This window comes from Anarhichas minor, unplaced genomic scaffold (genome assembly GCF_050575085.1).
Source record: "Anarhichas minor isolate MPS153535 unplaced genomic scaffold, ASM5057508v1 ptg000004l, whole genome shotgun sequence".
Lineage (NCBI taxonomy): Eukaryota > Metazoa > Chordata > Actinopteri > Perciformes > Anarhichadidae > Anarhichas > Anarhichas minor.
The window spans coordinates 13,301,867-13,321,886 of NW_027466450.1; the positions used below are offsets into that span (position 1 = coordinate 13,301,867).

Sequence of the window (20,020 nt, forward strand, 5' to 3'; positions counted from 1 at the left end):
CTACTGCTTCGTATATTACATCCACGCATCGATGCCAATCAGTTACCCCACGTCCCCTGCTGTTTGCCCACCGGTCGCCTCCCAATCCTCCATTTATCCGAAGGCCATCTCTGCGTCTACCCATGTCATATACAGTACTAATCAATGATCACGTTAATCTTTTAATGTCTTTATGTTGCACTGTCTTAATCCAACCTGTGCAAGGCTAGCTAAATCCATCTCACACACTATAATCTAGCAAGCTTTACCACTTGGCTCTGCTGGTATAATCTAGCTCTGCATTTTTTCAGAAAACTGGGTTAGAACACACAAGTGACTTACAAACGGGGCAGACACCGATGATGAATTGCATAAAATATCTAGGACCACTGCTTATGTTGCAAAGGCTTGTGGGCTAGTGGAGTAAAAAAGCTCTCCTACTAAACCAGAATGTTTTGAGTTGTTTTAAAGGTGAAGGTCCGGGAAAAGAATTAAGACGGACCACGATAGTCCACACTAGGATATCGATAGATTAGAAGCTAGAGAGATTTCCCAGAAAGTAGAGTTTATTTGAATGCGATGTGCTCTACAAACCTGTCAAATTTGTTATGGCCGATACAGCAACACGGGATGACAAGACATGATTTCTGCTACACTTAATAATAAGGGTGCCAAAATTAGAGCTTGAATGTAACTGGTGGTTTCAAAAGCATTTATTCTGTGTGTGAGAGTGAGAGTGAGAGAGAGAGTGAGAGAGAGAGAGAGAGAGTAAGAAGTAAGGGGTCCGTCTCTAGCTCCTCTCTCTGGCTGGAGAACATGCCGTTTCAGCTAATCAAACCATTATTACTGCCCACTAACGGAGAACTCCATTACCATAATGTGCAGTTTCATCTGATTAGTTATGCATGATCCAGATACGCCAACACTGGGCAGAGAGAGCGAGAGAGGAGGGAGGGGAACAAAAGAGGTGACCCTGATCTGATAAAAAACATGCGTCTAACATGAAATCTTAAAATTAAACCGCTACAACCACTAAAAACTCATATTTTACACACAAGACTCCTCAGAACATTGTTGCGTAAACGTGACGAATTACTGTGATTCAATACAATACTACCACTGTCCATCTATGGATAAATGTTGTTTATTAATTATATATATATATATAATAACAGCTTTTTTCCTGCTAGAACTGAACTCGTCTACACCCAATTCAAAGAGCCTCTGTTGTTTTTGTCCCGGTGTTCACAGGCAACAAATTATTTCTAGTCTTGGTTTATAAATTACAAACTCATGCAAACATGCGAGTGTTCTCTAATGTCTGAATGACATTCAGACTACAATGCTTAAGAAAGGCTGGGACAAATTTAATATGATACTGTATATCCATCGAGATATGAAATGAGCTATATCGCGACGGAACATTTTGGCCGTATCGCCCAGCCCGATGCTAACGGCATAAAAGAAGCAACTCCACCATGCGATTATTCTTTACGACCAATCAAAACGTACACGTCGCCATTAAAATGGGACTACTCGTTTTTTCATTTCCGGGAGCGTGAATCTGTCGAGGCACCTTCATACTGGCATTCTGCAGCTTGTGGTATCTTACACAGAATAAACACAGCTGTGTTTGGGGCTTGGGAGACGTTTTTTTCCGCTAAAGAGTCGTGCCACATCCGCCCCAGCAACAGACCGCTGACTAGCTGCCTTTCTGAGAACTATCTGGCTGGATATTTATGTGAATGGAGGGCTGTTTGTTTGGCTGGTTCACTTGAGGACCGCCGGGCCGCATGAAAGAACTGTAGCTCAGGACAATGACGACGATCTGAGGCCGCCACCGGCATGTGCCACGTTAGGTCAATTGGATTTGTTCCATTCTTTACCAAATTAGGCATATTCGGCTATTTTTTCAGAATGACTTAATGGCAGTAATTTCATTTCAAGACGTACAACATTCAAGGAATAAGCTGGCTAAAAAATAGATAAATCACCAGTAACTTGGCAACGGTCGGGTCGGTTGTGCAGCCGCTGTTAACTGCAAGTGGCCAAACTCGGTCTATCAATGGCTCCGCTTACTGCGTTGCCCAACTGCAAATAGGACCGCGAGCTTTCCAAAGGGTTATAATAGAATGAGCAGGCAGCTGGTCCTCTTGGTTAAACAGGAACAGGCTGCTCTTTGGCAGGCCTGTCACCAACAGTCAGCGTGGGTCACAGCAAGCCTGGTCTCACTCAAATAAAGAGGACGATCTTATCGGGGATCCTAAAAAAGGTAAGTACCACTCAATTTGAAACATAGACAAGTGTGAGCCTTAATAAAGTTATAAACTTGTGCATGTGGTGGAAAAAAGGCTACTTGGGATACAGTGACAAAAAATAAAAACCTACATTATGATGATACAAGTTAAAGTGAATGAACAGTTTTTTTCATAGCTCTTTTGGCAATGGATGCAAGCCTACTAATGTAAGATATGCATATCTTTGAAGTCTGATAATATATCTCGCCTGCAGCCCACCCAGCCAGTCGTCTTCTCACCAACACTTTCGGTTAGCACCAATACTAAGCTGTCAGCGGCACGGAGCCATGCTGAAAGGTAGGGTGTGCCTCTCCAACTAATCGGACGTAAGGTGTCGGCATAAGATAGAGAGAAAAAGGAAGAGCAGAAAACGCAAAAGCAAAGAGGTGAGACGCAGGCGAGAGAAAGGAGGAAGTGACGGAGACAGAACGTCAGAGAGACAGAAAATGAAGCTCAGGGTGCATAAAAGACGACCTCCACCTGGACCGGCACAGTTATGAGACAAAAGAGACACAAAACACTGACTTCTTGTTTGATCTTTTTGGCACATAATGTCCCACGTTCTACTGTTCTGTGCTCCTCCGAGCCCATCCCACAGTGTGTACACATCTCAGCCCTTCACGCAGACAAGAACAATGGTCGACCTTTGACTACTTCGCTATGTAGGCCGGTTTATGGTGTTGAACCGAAGACCGGCATCTTTACGCATCTTCTCCACAGGCACCGGAAAAACCTGGGCTGAGAAATGATAAGTCAACCTCTGAAATGTATTGTGTTGGTTAACAATAGGCAAAAAATGACTAAGAATGGCTGGAAATAAATTACAGTTTGCCCCTGCACTATAAGACCACATTTAAAAGTTGAAGAAGTTGCTTTGGGATCTGACGATACTACCAAACTCCCAATTTGCTCCCATGGGATCCCTGCCCTTTGCTACCAGGTGCAGATTATCCCCATTAACCCTGGCACACCTGGGCCTCCCCTGTCTCCATATCCTCTCCTCACTACTTCCCCCTCACTTTTTACTATCGGTTCTCTCTCCATGTTCCACACACACACACTTCTGCTGTACACCATGGGGATGGCAGGTTCAGGTGCGCAGCTCGAGTGAACCAGGGCCATTGCCACAGGCAATTTAAATCAGCAGCTGAGTCCATCGACTCCTAAAACTCAAGGCTTCTTCAGGGTTTGGAGACGGCGAAAGCAATGCGGCTCAATCGAGGACTCTCCTCAGCACACCATTTCGGAATTTATGATGTGCATGTAAATAAAAATGGTTACACTGCACGTCAAACTAAATTCATGGAGAGAAACTTTGCTCGGCCTTATTTAGTCGTGTCAAAGTGCCAACAGCACAGCCTCCAATCCGATATCAGAGATGGGATGTGCCTTAAAATAACTCTTTACTCTAGCTGAGCTAAAAATCCACTGTTGCAAAAATAATCCCTGCTACCACAGCTTTGATATATAATATGTGGTGGTAATAAACAGCCTATGGTGTCCCAAATATGTTTTTAAAAGTGCAACACGACGGGCCTAATTCCCAAGATGAGTAGTTGAGCTTCAGCCTCAGACGAGGATTCCCAAACGCATTCAGGTCAATACCAACATGAGGTCAAAGACGTTTTTTGGACTCCCGTCTGCTCGGGGTTTTTTGTTCATGCAGATTCCTTCAGAAATGGATACTGCAGAAAAAGCTTCTTTTTATTTTTTAAATGACTACGGTCTAATCTGACAGATTAAAAATGTAAAATTACACAGTATGTCGTGGGTTGGGGTGTGCCCCAGTTTTTGAGGCTGCTGGTTTTAAGATAACCCCAAGCTACTGGGTTTCATTCACAATTCCTGAGATCCCATTCAGAACCAACTGTGACTGTAAAAAAAAACAGCTACGACTCTCTGCGGTTAAGACAGAGAGAAAAAAGGGAACCAGATAGAGCCGAGGAGAGGAGAGATGGAGGCCAGACAACCCGGACAGAGCAGAGGCCCGTGTGATCTCAGCAGCAGGCAGCGAGAGGAACCGACTGCGACCCAAAAAGATGTGGCACACAGGATGGTGGGGGATTACGTCATCGACAGAAAGGAGGACGGCTCATCACAGCGAACCCTCACATTTATGACTTAGCACCACATAGTTAACAGCACATTTTCGACCATTTACTTTGCAACAAAAAGGAAGCTATTTTTTTTTAGGATGCATGGGCGACTAAAAAGCAGGATCTTATCCCGTACACACGGGGCCTCTCGTGTGACATTTCTAGAATGTGACACGTACATGAAAGCACGCTGTAACAAAACGGTGGTTCACCCGAACATTTACCAATGAATGGAAAAACCTTTACATCCATTAAATCCTAAAGGGTCCGTCCTCGCTGTATCTATTTACCGCTGACGATGGTGGAAAAGGAACACAATAGCTCAGTCAAACAACACTTCCACCGAAATCACTCAATGACCACAAATGAATTGCTGTTCGGTTGCACGATGAAAGGAATGTCATCTTTACGCAGCGCTTCCATTTAACGCCAACTGGACTCTGTCATTAAAGGGCTTATTGTGCACCGTGACAGTGAACGGGCTGTTAACGGTCCATTTAACTCCAATATAAATACCGTAGACTTAAAAAGAAGCTCGACCGAAGTTACATTAATTCGATAAGACTCACTGCACATCAAAAACTGCTCACACTAGCTTTAAAGTAAGCTGCAAAGATATTGAATGGGCTGAGGAGCAGCAAGCTAAGAAGCGAGCTACACACAACCCACTGGTTTATTACGGTTGTGGAATAAAATGTGTATAACGGCTCTCTGTGCGTTTATGTGAGGTTTCGCTCCCTCACACACACGTGTGACAACAACACGGGTCATTTGGAGGAGCGTTATCCCGGCGTTATTTCGCAATATTAGCATTTTAGCCAACTTGGATAAAAGTGACAGCGCTAAGCTAGCTAGCTAGCGAGCTAACGTCAGCTGGTGGCCTGCGATTGAGTCTTTTCTTACCGTCATAAACTGCTCCAGGGGCGTCCAGTTTTTAAAGAATATGTTTTTTTTGCCGTATGAGGAAATGTTTTGAGTAGGGGCGACGTAGCCCGAACATCCAAAGATCAGTTCACCCGCTGCCGATGAAACCCGAGCATCATCACTATCACCGTCTTCATCGGTACTCGGAGTCCGGCGCTGCGCTCACACACGTCCATCCAGCAGAGCGGGGCCTCCTCCGGGCTCGACCATGCGACTGGCTCGGCGACGACGGATAATCCACAAGACAGGAGCCCCCGCGGTAACCATTGGCTAGACGCGGCGACTAAGCAGTCATTTCAGGTCGAGAGAATGAAAAATATATCCCCACGCATGCGTAAAAATGAAGGAGATGTGATCGGCGAAACGGTTACGCGTGAAAATCTTTGGACACCGAATCACAAAAATAGGCAAATGTTGCGTTTGAGACTTTCCTAACGTGAGCCTCTCCGTTGTTGTCAGCGTTCCGTGGTCTCTCCGCAGCTGCTTTTGCCTGCCTGCCTGCCTTGCAGCACAGCAGCGATCAGCATAGCGACGTAATGGCGCAAACCGAGCGCAGAGGGGCGGGGCCACCGAGCGGGAGGCGCGCTGTTTGGTTTTTCTCTTTGAGCACACCCAGGTAGAGCTTCTCCAAAATATAATCTGAAATATAATCCCACATTTAGTTGCTCTGTAACCCGTGAATGAAGAGCACAGTGACAGTTCTGTTGCAGCTCGTGTAGAATATTTATGATATATTGCAGAATGTATTTATTACTTCAGATAGTAAGTAAAACTATTACCATATTATTTAGGCAGTTATTTACCAGTGCACATACAGTAGCTGTCATCTGAATAGCAGAAAATGAGGTGCTGTATTGAAAATGCAGTTTGCATATATATTCTGATATGTATGTGAAATCCTTTTGTGTACCTTGAATATATTTGAACGCTCTATTTTTTGTGTACAGGTCAAAGACATTGCACAACGATATGTCACACTCCTAAACATATAAAGATAGAGAATTTGATTTCCTTTTTTTTTTAAAGACCACCGGAATAAAATATATTAGATTAAATGTTCTCAACTGTCTTTTCTACAGTATTTGCAGATGGCATTCATATTATGGCTGATACTGTTACTTGCACACACACAGACACATACACACACACTTGGATTTTATCTTAATTGGAATGTATTTTTAACTTGAATTTCATTTTTTTTTTTAAAGAGCCCTGTCCCTACGGGAGTCTTGATCTCAACATGACTATCATTGTGTAACTTTTCAAATTAATGTAATAATGAAAGTGACATTCAACCCTTTCTTTCTTGTTCTCATTCACTTCAAGTCCAAGCCTGTCCATTCAAACCAAATGAATGTGCAGCCCTGTCATTCATGAGACACCACAAAGGAAGGAGAGTAACGCGTTGTGAGAGCGGTGATGTGGGCTGTACTGACCTCAAGTGGCTTGAAAAAGAAACAGCCTACAATACAACTAACAATGGGCCATTGTACAGTAACTCTGTTTGGCATACAATGAAGTGAGCAGATGAAGCGGAGTAGTGAGAGCGAGACAATAAGCCCAGTGTTGTTGATATGCATATCCCAAAAGCCACTTTATAGTCGGGGAATAGATGGAGACCTAAAGAAACCACTCAGAGCCCTCACCTTTTTAACATTTCTTATCAGCTATGTATTCATTGATGTTTTTTTCCCACTGTGTTGTCAATATAATACTACAAGGGGGTTATTTTGGAAACAAAAAAATATATGTTTAGCTCACATAATGAGCATTTCTTGAAGAAGGGTGCAGGGTGTCAAAGCCCACAATCTGCTGCATTATCGTGGATATGGAACAAATTCTGCATCTTGCTCAAGGGCAGTCTGACTTGCTGTCAGCGAACACTGAACCCAAGCTGTCCTGATGAAGAACAGTCCCTCCACTCCACCAGTTCTGCCGTCTGAGTGCTTAATAAATCCAGATTTTATCTGAACATGTGCCTTTTTGCTGCGATTCCATTGAGCCATTGAAGGAAAACACAGCGTGTTGTAGATTCCACTTAGTGTGTACTTCTACGGCACGGTCTACCTGAGGACAATGATGTAAAAAGTTCCTGTATGTCTGTCTACAAATCTATTAATCATATGCGTCTATATTTAGATCAGTCCACAGGGTAAAGATTGAAAATGTAATTAAACAAAGTGTTTTGCAACGCTGATCATTCCGAACAGGTTCTAATTGTCCCTGATGGGGCATCTTATTCTGCGAGACAAAGACTGGTCACTCACTTCTACTCAACAACATATATTTTATCACATACTCCGAAATAGGTTTCAAAAATGTTTATTTTTTTTTACATTGAGAAATCAACTAAATCATGTCTTTAGTTGGATAAATAAGTCACCAGTCATGCTGGTCACTAAATCTAAGTCTTGTCATTTGTATTGTTCTACTTCAGGATTCATAAAACGCACAAAATAGCATTCAGCACACGTGGGATGACATAAGAAATTCTTATGGCCAGGATTTTTTGCTTCAAAACAAAGCTCAGGAACACTCCTACTCTATCTTTTTACAGTCTTTTAACAGTCCCACTTCTTCTCAAGCTTTTTCCTCTCTCATCAGAGTGAGGATGCCTTCCCTCCTAGATGTGTATGATGTGTGTTTCAGCTGAAGGAGGTGAGCGGGAAACAAGTTGCCACTCAAAGCGTACATCTCTTCTCCCTTCTGCCCCATCAGGGAGCGCAGTGTCTTGTTTCTGGACAGAATCTTGTCGTAAAACTCCACCCCTCCTTTGGCGTAATCACGGGACACCCCCGCCGCACGGCGGTCTGAGTTGTAGTCGATCCACTGGCTGACGGCATCCGAGGTGAGGAAGTAGGACACGGCTCCGAGCCCCAGCGCCACAATGTTCACACCGCCGCGAAGCAGCGGAGGCCCTGCGTGGATCCCGAACAACTGCTTCATGAGCACGCTGTACACCCAGACCCCACCCAGGCAGACCGGGGCCACAGCAGCACTCATTACAGGTCCTCCGGACTGCAAGCGGGCCGCTTCCCGTGCTATGGCGAACTTCTGCGCATCAAGGGAAAACACCAGGGCCTCCTGTAGAGCCGAGCCGGTATCACTGCTCCAGTCCACCATTTTGCCGTTGATGAAGATGTTGCGGTTGGTGATTCCGCTCGGGTCCTCGGGCGTGCTGTTAAAGTTCGCCGGGATGCCAATTTGGGCCCCGGTAGAAAGCCAAGGGACACCAGCACCAACCGGATGAAACCCAAAGGAGGCGAAGGCAGAGAAGTTCTTGGGTGAGCTGAAACCACCGTCCTTCAACACCTACAAATGACAACATGGGAATTTGGATTTTATTGTTTTGTGAGTGCTGTGATTTATTGAATTTGACTATTCTTCTGACTTCAGCTATTGAGAAAAGGTTGTGCATCCATACAATGCCAGCAACCCTGACGTCATAACCGTTATTGCTAGAATACACAGCTTTTTAACGGTTTACAATCATTTCTAGGTATAATGTCCTTTGGGTCTTTTATCTCATCTGAACCATCTTGCAAGCAAATGTACAAATCTATTTTAGCTAAACGACTGTTATTAAATGTAACCATGGAGGTCGATTGGACAACACTACCTGCTGGAAAACCTCCTCGAGCTTTTCAGACAGCGTGACCGGTTCTCCTTTGGACCAGGCCTGATAGAGCTGACGGTAGGTGACGTCGGGGAAAACGTGGTAGAACATGTTGGCCGCGAAGACCCCGCCGCAGCTCGTCACAAGCAGCGGAGTCCTGTACTTCTGAAGAAGCACGGTGTACTTGAGGAAGCGAGACGCCATGTCACGTCTTTGTTTTTGATTGATTTTGTGTCCGTCGGGCGCCACAGGCTTCAACGGGAGGCATCTGTGAAGGAGGCAGAAAAGGTTAGGTAGAGTGTGTTAAGTGTCTCTCTCGAGGACACTTGAGGCGGGGATTTGAACCTTTGTCGTCCTGTTGAAGGAATCTTCTCTTTAACCACTCGGCCTCTGTAACATCTTCATCACGCAGTATATCCAGATGGCTTCAGCTAACAGGTGTACATGACAGTCCCTGGTCATTGTTTTTATTACACAATTTTATTACATTTATTTTGTTATTTATAATTACATTTTACAATAAAATAAAAATTAAATCATTTATATTTTAATACATAATACTATTGATAAATAATAAATATGTATAAATAATTGATATATAATATAATAATAAACAATACATAATAAATATTTATATTAAAATATTTAATAATAGTTTACGTCTATTTTATACCAATAAATCGCTGTATGTAGGCATTTAACGTCGCTAAAAACACCAGAAAACAGCCCTAAAATGCCCCGAAAAGTTCCGTTAACCAGCTCTACTGCTGCAAACTGACACACCGGGTTTATAAAGTTTATTTAGTTTACTCCACATTATCCAACGCTACATTGTAAAGCAACCGTAGCTAACTGACCCGATAATAAGGAAATGCTCCAACCGGTTTAGCGGTTAGCTCACTGAGTGCGAACACATTGGGGCTAAAAACAACAGGAATTATCTTTATAGCACAAAAAGACCCATTTAAATAACACTCACATGCTCTCCACGTCCTTGCAAGGACAACTGTAGTTCTTACGTGACAGAAAGTCATCGCCTGTCCGTAAAGCGATCAGCTGTCGTCACGATGCTGCGCGACAGTTTTACGACAGAAGCTTTAGAAGAGCAGCTGTATTCAGAAAGAGAGCATGTTGAATTTAGGAGCACAGAATATTAATACAAATGGCAGCGTTCCTGAGATGTAATAATATAACACAGAAACTAAATACAGAGCGACTGAGTTGTACAACATGAACCGTACTTAGCCAGGCTAAGAGCTTTCCATTTAAACCACAGATCAATGATGGATGTATGATTAATAATCACTGGAAAGATGTCTGCAATGATTTGTTATAGAGCAATAGCAGATTTTACCTGTTAAGCTGTCGACCTTCACACATCCTGATGAAATGTATTATAAATTCACACATCTTTTTCAGAGTTTCAAAGTGTTTTATTGTTTTAGTTTATAAAAAAAACAAAAAACGTGTAATCCTTTTATAGACTTACAAAATTGCATATAAAGGCAGTGTTTATAACAAAAGGCACTTTAACAGTGTGGCAGATAAATGAAAAAGTAACTGTTCAATAGAACAATATGTGACCACCACGGTACCGCCGCCCTGATGGTACCGTAACAAAGTGCAAGACTAAGAAAAATACAAACACAAAACACAACTAAATTCAAATTTGAGTCACTCCCTGTGACCGTTTGGTTAGGGAGAAAAGGTCAGTTCACAATCATGATCATATTTAAGACCACTCGTATTCATGCAGTTTTGCAGAACATTCTCAGTTACTGACACTGCAGTTTTCAGTACATTTTAAATTGCACACATCTCTGAACATACACATTTCCATCATTAATTGTTCCCAATACCGCTGCAATCTAGGCCTACATGTATATCATTTCCATGTGTACATTCTGTTGTGCCCATGTTGCATATACTGTATTTATCGGCAGTGATGACCCCACCTAGAGAAAAAAAACTATCTCTTGTTTGATAAAAAAAAAAAATAATAAAAAATAAATAGGAGTAAATCTGTTCTCTTTTTACAGATGAATGGCAATTAGCTACAACAAGGCACTCCAAACATGTGGCAGATAAATGCAAAAACAAAAGATGCGAACAATCAAAACTTCACTGTTGAACGCAGCAGTATGTGACCACCACGCCACCGCCCTGATGCTACCGTAACAAAGTGCAAGATGAAGAAAAATACAAACACAAAAACAGCAACAAAGTTGCCAAATACGCAACTTGAAAATGGAGCAAAGCCCTACTACTATGTGGCTGGAAAAGGCCCCAGCACACAAGCGTGATCATTGTTAAGACCACTTGTATTTTTCGAAGTTTTGCGTAACAATTTCAGTTTGTTTTTGTATATTTTACATTACACAAATCTATAAACATACAATGTATATAACTCAATGTTCCCAGCACTGCTTCATTCTAGACCCACATGTATTTGCAGGTGTACATTTAGGTTGTGTTCAGTTTTCACAATCTTCATTAATTTGACTATCCCCATACTTTTGTGCTTCAGTAGTGATCCCCACAGAGACAAAACAACAAGTTCCCTGGCTTGAGATAAATAAGAAAAACAAATGTAAACATTGAGTGATAGTCTCCTCTTTCTTTTGACAGCTGGGTGGCGAGCAGGTTCCTCACCAAACCGCTTTGATCTGGTGATTGTCCACCGGCCGTGTTAGCGTCACGGTGAGATCCGCTGGCAGTATCTTCATTGGGTGGGTATCCCAGGTGTTGATGTACGGGAACAGCCTGTCGGTGAACGTGTGCGTGAAGGTATGAATGGGTGCGTTAGTGTCTCGATCGAGGACGGACAGCGTCCCTCTGTCCCAGTCCAGCTGCACTCTGACCCTCTTAAGGGGTTTCTTCAGTGGGAGGACAGACACTTGGCATGACGGGGAGAACGCAGACAATTTACCTTTACAGAACCTCACCATCCACAACCCAGAGGTGATGTTTCCCGTCTTCTGGGCATCCGGTGCCATGACCCCCAGAGCCCACACGCGGTTGCTCCCAACCTCCACATCCCAGCAGTGGCTCCCCGAGGTGAAGCCCTCAGAGCCCAGGACGCTGCGGTGGCCCTCAATCCTCTCCGGGGTCGCATCGAGAGGCGGTTGTGGTCTACACCTCGCCCTGGTCAAACCTTCAGACAGCAGCAGCTCTGGGTGGGCAGTGTCGGGGTTCAGGATCACAGGGGTGTACGACACGATCTGTTTCATCTTGCACCACACGTTGAAGGTCATGTTCCCCAGGTGTTTGGCCACGTCGATCCGGGCCACCGTGACCCGCTCCGGGTCGTCCGGCAGGGGGCGCTCAGCTGCTCTCGTTAAAGCGTTGACGTTAAGGAGGAGTGACGTGTCGTCATCTCTCAGCCCGTCCTCTATGGTTTTGATGGTGCTTTCCAGGGCGATTACCTCACCGGTCAGACCTGCAATCTTATCCTTGATCACGTGTCTTTTACGCGTCTCTTCTTCCTTCAGTGCGTGGATCCTGAGCTCTTTTTCCAGATTTAGAAAGTCCTGAAGCACGCTGAACTCTTGTATTATGATCATCTCTGTGCCCCAAGCTTTACTATGAATGGCATCATCCAATTTTTCCAACTCAAGTTTCACGTCAGTAAAGAGTTTCACTTTCTCCCGTGACTGGCCCACGTATTCCCGCAGATCGTCTCTGTACGACTCCGCGGCTTCGTCCACGGGGGTAAAACGGTGGTTCGTGTGCAGTCTCGAGTCTCTGCAGACGACGCAGACGGGCGCCCGGTGGTCCAGGCAGAAGAGCTTGAGCGGCTCCGCGTGCAGGCGGCACACGAGCCCGGATTCCACCTCCAGCCGAAAGGCCTCGCACAGGTTCTTCAGCACGAGGTTGCGAGGCGGCACTTTGGTGAAAGACACCGTGTTGCAAACGGGACACGGGCGATTCAGTTTCGTCCCCCACCATTTCTGCACGCACACGTTGCAGAAGCTGTGGCTGCAGCGGAGAAGAATCGGGTCTCTGAAGATATCGTGGCAAATCGGACAGGAGAGCTCATCCCTGGGCGCAGACCAAGCTGGAGCCATGCTCTTCTTTTTGTCGCTTTTTTCCTTCACTTTAGTTTTGTTAAGACTCCGCGTGACACACCTGAAGTTTGCTGCAGTAAACACAACCTCGAGGATATAAAGTGAGGTGAAGTCACGCCCCTTCCGGTGTCCCACGGGATCTTATTTTGATAAAGAAATGGCCCAATCCCAATGTCCCCCTTAAGGACTTAAACCCTGAACCCTCAGGGATTTACTGACGTCACCTGGTGAATGGCTGAGTGGGAGAGTGAGGGCTTCAAATAAGAAGGAGACAACATATCACGTTACCATGAAACCGACAAAATGATCTTTGATCCTCTGACTACATTTTATTCGCCAGGCTGAACACAGTGTCGTCCTCTTTGTTTACCTTTTTTTTTTTTTTACGTCTTCATGCTTCCACTGGTAAAACAGTGTTTAACATCACATTGCTTTGAATTGTGGGTAATTCCCTAGGGCAAAGTCTGCAGAAATGCTGACTTACAGAAAGGGTTCAAAATGTCTGTGTCGGGACCTGGCTCTGATAGCCATGACCCAATCAGGGAGCCGTCACAGTCTGCGAGAGAGCCCCCAAAACACTTGTTGATTTGACAGTGGGACAGCACTAAACCCTCACGGACTTTGCGTGAGCGCGCCTCAATCTCTGTGAGTCTGTGAGTGTGGAGATTGAGATTGGACCAAATACTTTTTTCATCCCGTTTGAACATTGCCGTGAAACACACATATGATGTTTGTCAATTTAAACGGTAATCTTGCGACACAATAAAGTCACAGTTTGTCTTTGATCTGTCGTAGTGTCATTAGTTTTGTGTGAAACCGATCAGTGAACTACATCTCTTGTCTCGCACAACTACGTCACCAACACAGCAATTACAGCAGTTGCTAGCTAACTTTGAAATTTTTTTATCAACTGTGTCATGATGGCGGCACAATAAGAAACATTAGGATTAATCAATGATAATTTATTTCTTACCTGATGTGTTTTAACCTACAGTCTATGGTTTTATCCAGCATCTCTTTTTATCCACCGGGAAGCGAGTCTTATAATCCCATTGGCTGTCGTGAAAATAGACACATTGCTGTTTGCCATTTAGTTGATGACATATGTAGCTCGAGTTCACCCGGCTTTCGACAACTTGAGCTGCTTTGACCTCTGCTGAACCAGTGATATAAAAGTGCTCATCCTGCCATTGATAAATATGTAAATACAGAATAGGTCTACAAAATATTAAACGTCCACCATTTGTGTGTACTTTGCAGTCTCCTTGTGCATTTGTGGAGTTTTCTTCTCAATATAGGCTACCTGCATATTATTATCTGTGCATAGTATAATTCCACTCTATAGTTATTTTATCTCATCTGAAATGAAACTCCAAAGCAGCACCTTGCCATACAGAGACAGTGGCCTTGCACTATACACAAGGTGCTATTATTATATATTAGCTATGGTCCCAACTGTTAGTGTTCAGTTTCAGCTTTTCTCCTCTTATCTAACTAGTTAGGGGACCTTATGTCATGGCTGCAGTTTCCCTCTGGGATTAATAAAGTACTCTATTTATCTGTCTTCTTCTTTGTGCTCATGTTTCCTCCTGTAGGTTTATTAGAAAATAAAGTGTTGCCCTTGGGAGCATTTCTAATGCCTCTCAACAGCTCTCAACATGGCGACAGCTGAGCCGGCGGGTCGCCGCTAACAGCGTTAACAGCACTAAGTGCTGACGGAGCTAACAGTGTTTACCTGAGGGGGAACTGAAGGGTGGGTGCTCTGAATCCTGTATATTAAGGAGAGGAGAATTACTCTTTGTGACAGTCTTCACTGTAACATTCAGCACCGGAGCATCGATTCTCCACTACAGTCTGAATGCCCAAGAGTTCCCATTAGCTGCAACTGCTTTACATTGATATTGAACAAACTATTTGAAGTAACAGGTTAGTTTCACTTCAAGAAGGACAGGAAGAGGATCTTGCTGCAACTATTCAAAGCTTTGCTCAGTCATGCATTTGTGCTGCATGACGTTTTTCTGTTGTTCCTCTCAACATCATCAGTTTCCTTTCATCCAATGAAATTAATGAAAATAATAAAACCATGACATGTAAACTGTTTATGAGAGCAATAATGCACTCTCCTCGTTTAATACTGTAAAAAAAAACATGGTAATGGCACAATGCAAGATTTTACTTCTCAATTTTCAAATGTGAGATGCATCAAAACACCCTTTTTTCAGGTCACAGTTGAACAAAGGTTAACTTTCAAGCAGGAAACGCATACTTGACTTTGTTGGCCAAACAGGATTCAGTTGAAGTGACTGAGGGATGGAGTGAACATTTGCGGAGACGGGTGCAAGTGTGAATGTGCTTTTTATCAGGAAATCCAGGATGGAGGGTTGGGATTATTCTTCCCTCCCCTGATGTTCCTGAACAAGGAACTGATCTGAGGAAAGTGTAAAACCAACTGAATATTCTACAAACAAATATCTGAATGTATTGTTTTGTAGCTCTGTTTCTAGTGTGGGGGAGTACAACTTTGCAAATTATGTTATGCATTTGTCAATATATGGTAAATCTCTCCAAGATGAAAAAAAATAGTTTAGACTATGGTTCACCCAGCATGGTCTTTATTTATCTTATTTTTTTCATATGTGGAAGCCAGGCAAGAATGTGGCTATACATCAAATTGAATCAAAATATTCCCTTCTTCTCCCATAAACATCAAATAAAATCATACATTTTGTGATAGAGGAGAATAGAAAATAATGAAACCCCTCTTTTTATTGTTGTTTTGTGTATATGTGTTGTCATCAGACATCTTTTGTGGTTTTTGTCTCTTTGGGGTTGTTTTGCCCCTTTTTGTAGTTATTTGTCATCACTTTTCTGTTGTTTTATATGTCTTTGCTGTCATTTTGAGTCTCTTTGTGGTTGTCATACGTCTCTTCAAGTGACATTTTGCAGGTGAATGCCGGGTGGGGTTGACACTGGGGCCCTGGGCCTGTGCTCTGAAGGCTCGTTCAGTAGTCCATCCATGAGTATCAATTGGTAGAAAACAAACTGAATTATTCTAACAGAAAAATGAAGAACAAATCAGGTGGAACTCACCAGAATAACATTAAAGCCGGTCTCCCTCACACCTTTTTCTCGAGCTGCTGCTGTCATCTGTGGGTGTGATGAATACATGGGAACGGTTCATTACAGCCCTATTGGTATTTTATAAGAGACTACTGCAATTACTGTGTGTTGTTGCACACATGCATATGTTCAAAGCGCCACGTTTCTCTAGATCAAGTCAAACATGCACGCAATCCCATGCAAATTAGAAAAAAGGGGAAGGGGGCGAGCACGTATGTGTGGTTGCTGCTCATCTGTAACGATGTATGTTTCCTCTGAGGAGCTCTGAGACGTGCATACATGCCCGTGAGCTGCTGTGCAATTGTAATGGTGTAGCTGAGCTTGGTGCTTATGCATAGGATGCAAATGAAAGGTGGAACCAGGTACAAAACAGCGGATTTCAATGTGCTGACTGGCTGCACACATGGTGGTGGTGTCGTGGTAGAGGAGGAAGTGAAAGTTGTGCAGTAACTCATCGACATGGGGCCGTGGATCAACGTTGGTATTCTAATGCCAAATTAGTATGGTGCTGGTTTTGAGCTGGAGGTGTGATGGGGTCGGGTGACCTAACACCCTTTTAAGAGAACGTGTGTGTACTTGTAGATTACAGCCCAGCAACACATTCAGCACATTAGGAGTGGGTGTACTTTTTTACGTTTATTAAACCCACTGACTGTGATCAAGTGATCACTCAGACCCATTTTTGAATGCCAGTGTTTTTATTTATTTTATTTTATTTATTTAGGCAATTCATTTTTGCTTCATCGACAAATTCTCAATAAAAAGTCTACATAAGATCAAACTTTATTGATCCCCAGCGGGGATATTCAGTTCCCAGTTGTGGACACACAAGGACAGCCATACAGATAAATAGAGAGAGTAAAATAAATATATAGTGAGAGGTATGCCTCACCAAAATAAAACAAAGTAGCACAACACGAGAGCATTTAGAGACAGAAATTACAAAGTAAAGTAACGGTAATGTGGTTAAAATGACAATAGTGGGAATAATGATACAAAAATCACTGTAACGTATTAACACAATATAGTGTAAAACTGTAAATTATGATACTGTAGTTTGGGATATGAGATATAGTATGAGGTGAAAGGTATAATATAGTATAACGTATAGTATTGTACAACAGTATAACAAAGAACATCTGCAGGGAAGATAAAAGGCAATAACGCTCCCCCATTGGAATCTGGGATTATACAAATTTGCATTAAAGTAATCGGGTTCGCCTTGTTATCCATTTTTAACAAAAAGCTCAGTTTACTGCAACCTGCAGTGTTTCTCTTCATTAAAATACAAATATTAAAAACTGATGCTCATCATTTAACATGCAAAAATATTTATACTTTCATCACATAAAAAATGAATTCTGCACAATCTGGAAAAGGGAAACTATGCAAGTTGGAGCCTTCCACAGTAAAGACTAGATCCATATGGTCGTCTACATAACACCTGTAGAGTGATGATGCATCACTAATACTACAACCGTGTACATGTAGTGATGCGGCCTATAGACACACGGTCATTTTAGGGTAAAAAAAGAACAATTCATCACTTTGCAGTGTATGTGAGTGCACGCATGTGTGTGTGCATATGTATTGTGATCAAGTCAGACCGTGTGATTCAAGTGAAGAAACAGCTCACTACTGTTGCCATGGAAACAGGCAAGAGGCGATGGAAGTGTGTGTGTGTGTGTGTGTGTGTGTGTGTGTGTGTGTGTGTGTGTGTGTGCAATATGTGTGTTTCTGAAGGGAAAGAGACAGATAAAACCCCCTATTCTATTCTATTCTATTCTATTATATTCTATTCCATTCTTAGCTGTATCACAAATAAAAATGTGTACAACTACAGGGGAGTATTGGGTGCTCATGACAGTCATGTGTCAGAGATATGTCAGTCCTGTGATGGACTGGAAGCATTTTCAAATGTTCCTCTCTGCCTTCCACACAATGCATGCTGGATATAAAGCTACCAAATATTTTATTAAAAGCTGACCTCTTGCACCGGTACTCTTTGGTCCGTGGCATTTTAAAACAGCCTTGCGCGACATGTTGGTGTGTCCATGTGTTGAAGTCTAATGGCGAAATAGTCGGATGTTTTGGAGGGCAGCGTCCTGTACGTAGAGTTAAAGGAGGCTGTTTGCTGCACATTGTTGAGCATTGGATTCAGTGTCAGTGCATCAGTACTGACAAACACACATAAGTCACTGCTGCTAAATGACCCTTGACACTGAATGTCGATTCCACTTTTCAACGTGGACATTATGAACACTGTGGGCTTTTTGATGTCCCTTAAGGATTTGTAAGAATGCTACAAAAATATTCCCGAGAATAACAATTTTGAACGAATTATTTGATGTATTATTATTGTGTTCATGGACAGTGGCCCAATAGAAAGGCTCACCCTAACTGACCCTGCCCTCCAAACGCCTGCAGCATCTGGAGAACAAAAATGAGGACTTACGCAGGAGACACAAAGTAATCAATTCTCAAATTAAGATCCCATCAACTTGTCGTCCAATCCAGTGGAGTGACCTCTCAATGGATGAATAAATCAGTAACCCAGTCAATCAATTCACCACCTCTTGATTGCTTCTTACAAGTCTTCCAAAGCAGAAATCAATATGTTCTTACGTCAAACGGAGCAAGCTTTGGGATCCCAGATGGACGTACAGGAGAAACAAATGAGTCATTGGTGAGTTGTTAAAAACTGTTTCCATCCTGTTTACCTTTGATTTACAATCTCTCCCATACCCATACCTGAAGAATATAGTTTAAAAATGTCAAATTAGATTCTGATAATAATGTCACATTGGCACAGTACAGTAGGGAGCAGGATCTTTACATCTTTAACTGTGTACAGTTAGGTTTAGGCAACAAAGCCTCTTAATTAGATTCAGGAAAACCGTCACAAACGTTAGGTTCAGGCAACTAAACTACAACAACACTTTGAGAAACGGGGTGTTGAACATCGGCCTCATGGTTGAAAGTCCTGTGGTTGCTGGACCCATCCACTTCCCCTCCCCTCCCCTCCCCTTTGGTGATCCCTTTACTTTTTTTTGATTTGCTAATTAGCAAATGTTAGCACGCTAATGCGGTTATTTAAGACAGTGAACATGGCAAACAGTTCCATCTTGACATCATCATATTGACAATGTCATTGTGAGTGTTAGTATGCTGACATTAGCCTTTAGCTCAAAGTGCAGAAGTACAACCTCACAGAGTCGCCAGCAGCAGCACTACAATACTTCTTTCAAACCATTCAGATAACGAAAAGTGTTGAATCGTCATTACGAATAGTGAGGCTATATGCTAGAGGGATGCTACTGTACTTTTAGGTCAGTCTGAGTTGGTGCATGTGCAGCTTTAACTACTGGACAGTACCCTAATCTTTAACACTATTATTGTGGATCAAAATGTAACCTCGTTTATTTGTTTCTGTCTTGCCAAATCTGTTTTTTTGTGTGTGCAAGAGAATCAAGAGAAAGACATGTTAAGGCCACACAAAAAGTATGGAAAGAATTACAGAGTATGGATACATGTGAGTATTTGCTAACGCTATTAAATAAAAGAAGGTTTTCCCGGAAATACTGGACAAACCCACAGAGATGAGGGAGCACTTCATCTCCTGTATCACTTACTGTAACGTGAGTTCTAAACGCCTAATGTCTGGATATTTACAGAGGTAAAACTCATAGCAAGCTCCCTCTTCCGCATTTGAATTGAATTATTCACATCTTTCACCCCCTCTCTCTCACACACACGCACACACTCTCACACACACACACACACGCGCACACACACGCACGCACCTCTTACCGTTAATGGACTGCTACATCATAAACAGTCTTGCCGGTAATGTGGAAAATGTGTGCGTGTGTGTGATTTCTTTCTTTCTGAGCATGTGTGCACTTATTAACTACACTAAGT

General features: G+C 42.9%; 2 protein-coding genes across 9 annotated transcripts in view; both read right to left on the bottom strand.

The window, feature by feature from the left end:
* Window positions 1-5,820, bottom strand: part of ptpn4a (protein tyrosine phosphatase non-receptor type 4a) — a 56,867-nt gene extending 51,047 nt beyond the window's left edge. For 3 of the 4 annotated variants that reach the window (XM_076109677.1, XM_076109670.1, XM_076109664.1), the window contains exon 1: window positions 5,276-5,816. Coding sequence is in view for 3 of the 4 variants with exons in the window: in XM_076109670.1 (XP_075965785.1) it covers window positions 5,276-5,281 (6 nt within the window). In the remaining variant the exon portion in view is untranslated. Of the gene's footprint in view, window positions 1-5,275 lie in introns of all 4 variants that reach the window. The other variant, XM_076109706.1, reaches the window with a different exon arrangement.
* A 1,782-nt stretch (window positions 5,821-7,602) lies between these two features.
* On the bottom strand, window positions 7,603-13,828 carry tmem177 (transmembrane protein 177). Of its 5 annotated transcripts, XM_076109752.1 has the most exons (4): window positions 9,892-9,934; window positions 9,258-9,343; window positions 8,916-9,180; window positions 7,603-8,608 (listed from the first exon to the last, which is right to left on the bottom strand). In XM_076109752.1, the coding sequence occupies exons 3-4, from the start codon at window positions 9,114-9,116 to the stop codon at window positions 7,877-7,879; spliced, it is 933 nt and encodes a 310-aa protein (XP_075965867.1). In that variant the 5' UTR covers window positions 9,117-9,180; window positions 9,258-9,343; window positions 9,892-9,934; the 3' UTR covers window positions 7,603-7,876. The 5 variants fall into 5 exon arrangements, with proteins under 5 accessions (XP_075965867.1, XP_075965875.1, XP_075965846.1 ...); XM_076109760.1 differs by lacking the exon at window positions 9,258-9,343 and having other exon boundaries at window positions 9,892-10,027; XM_076109738.1 differs by lacking the exon at window positions 7,603-8,608 and having other exon boundaries at window positions 9,126-9,180; window positions 9,892-13,828.
* Window positions 13,829-20,020: the final 6,192 nt, after the last annotated feature.

What these genes read in the sequence shown, in the direction of transcription:
- tmem177 (XM_076109731.1), bottom strand. Translation starts at nt 12,979, where the DNA reads ATGGCTCCAGCTTGGTCTGCGCCCAGGGATGAGCTCTCCTGTCCGATT.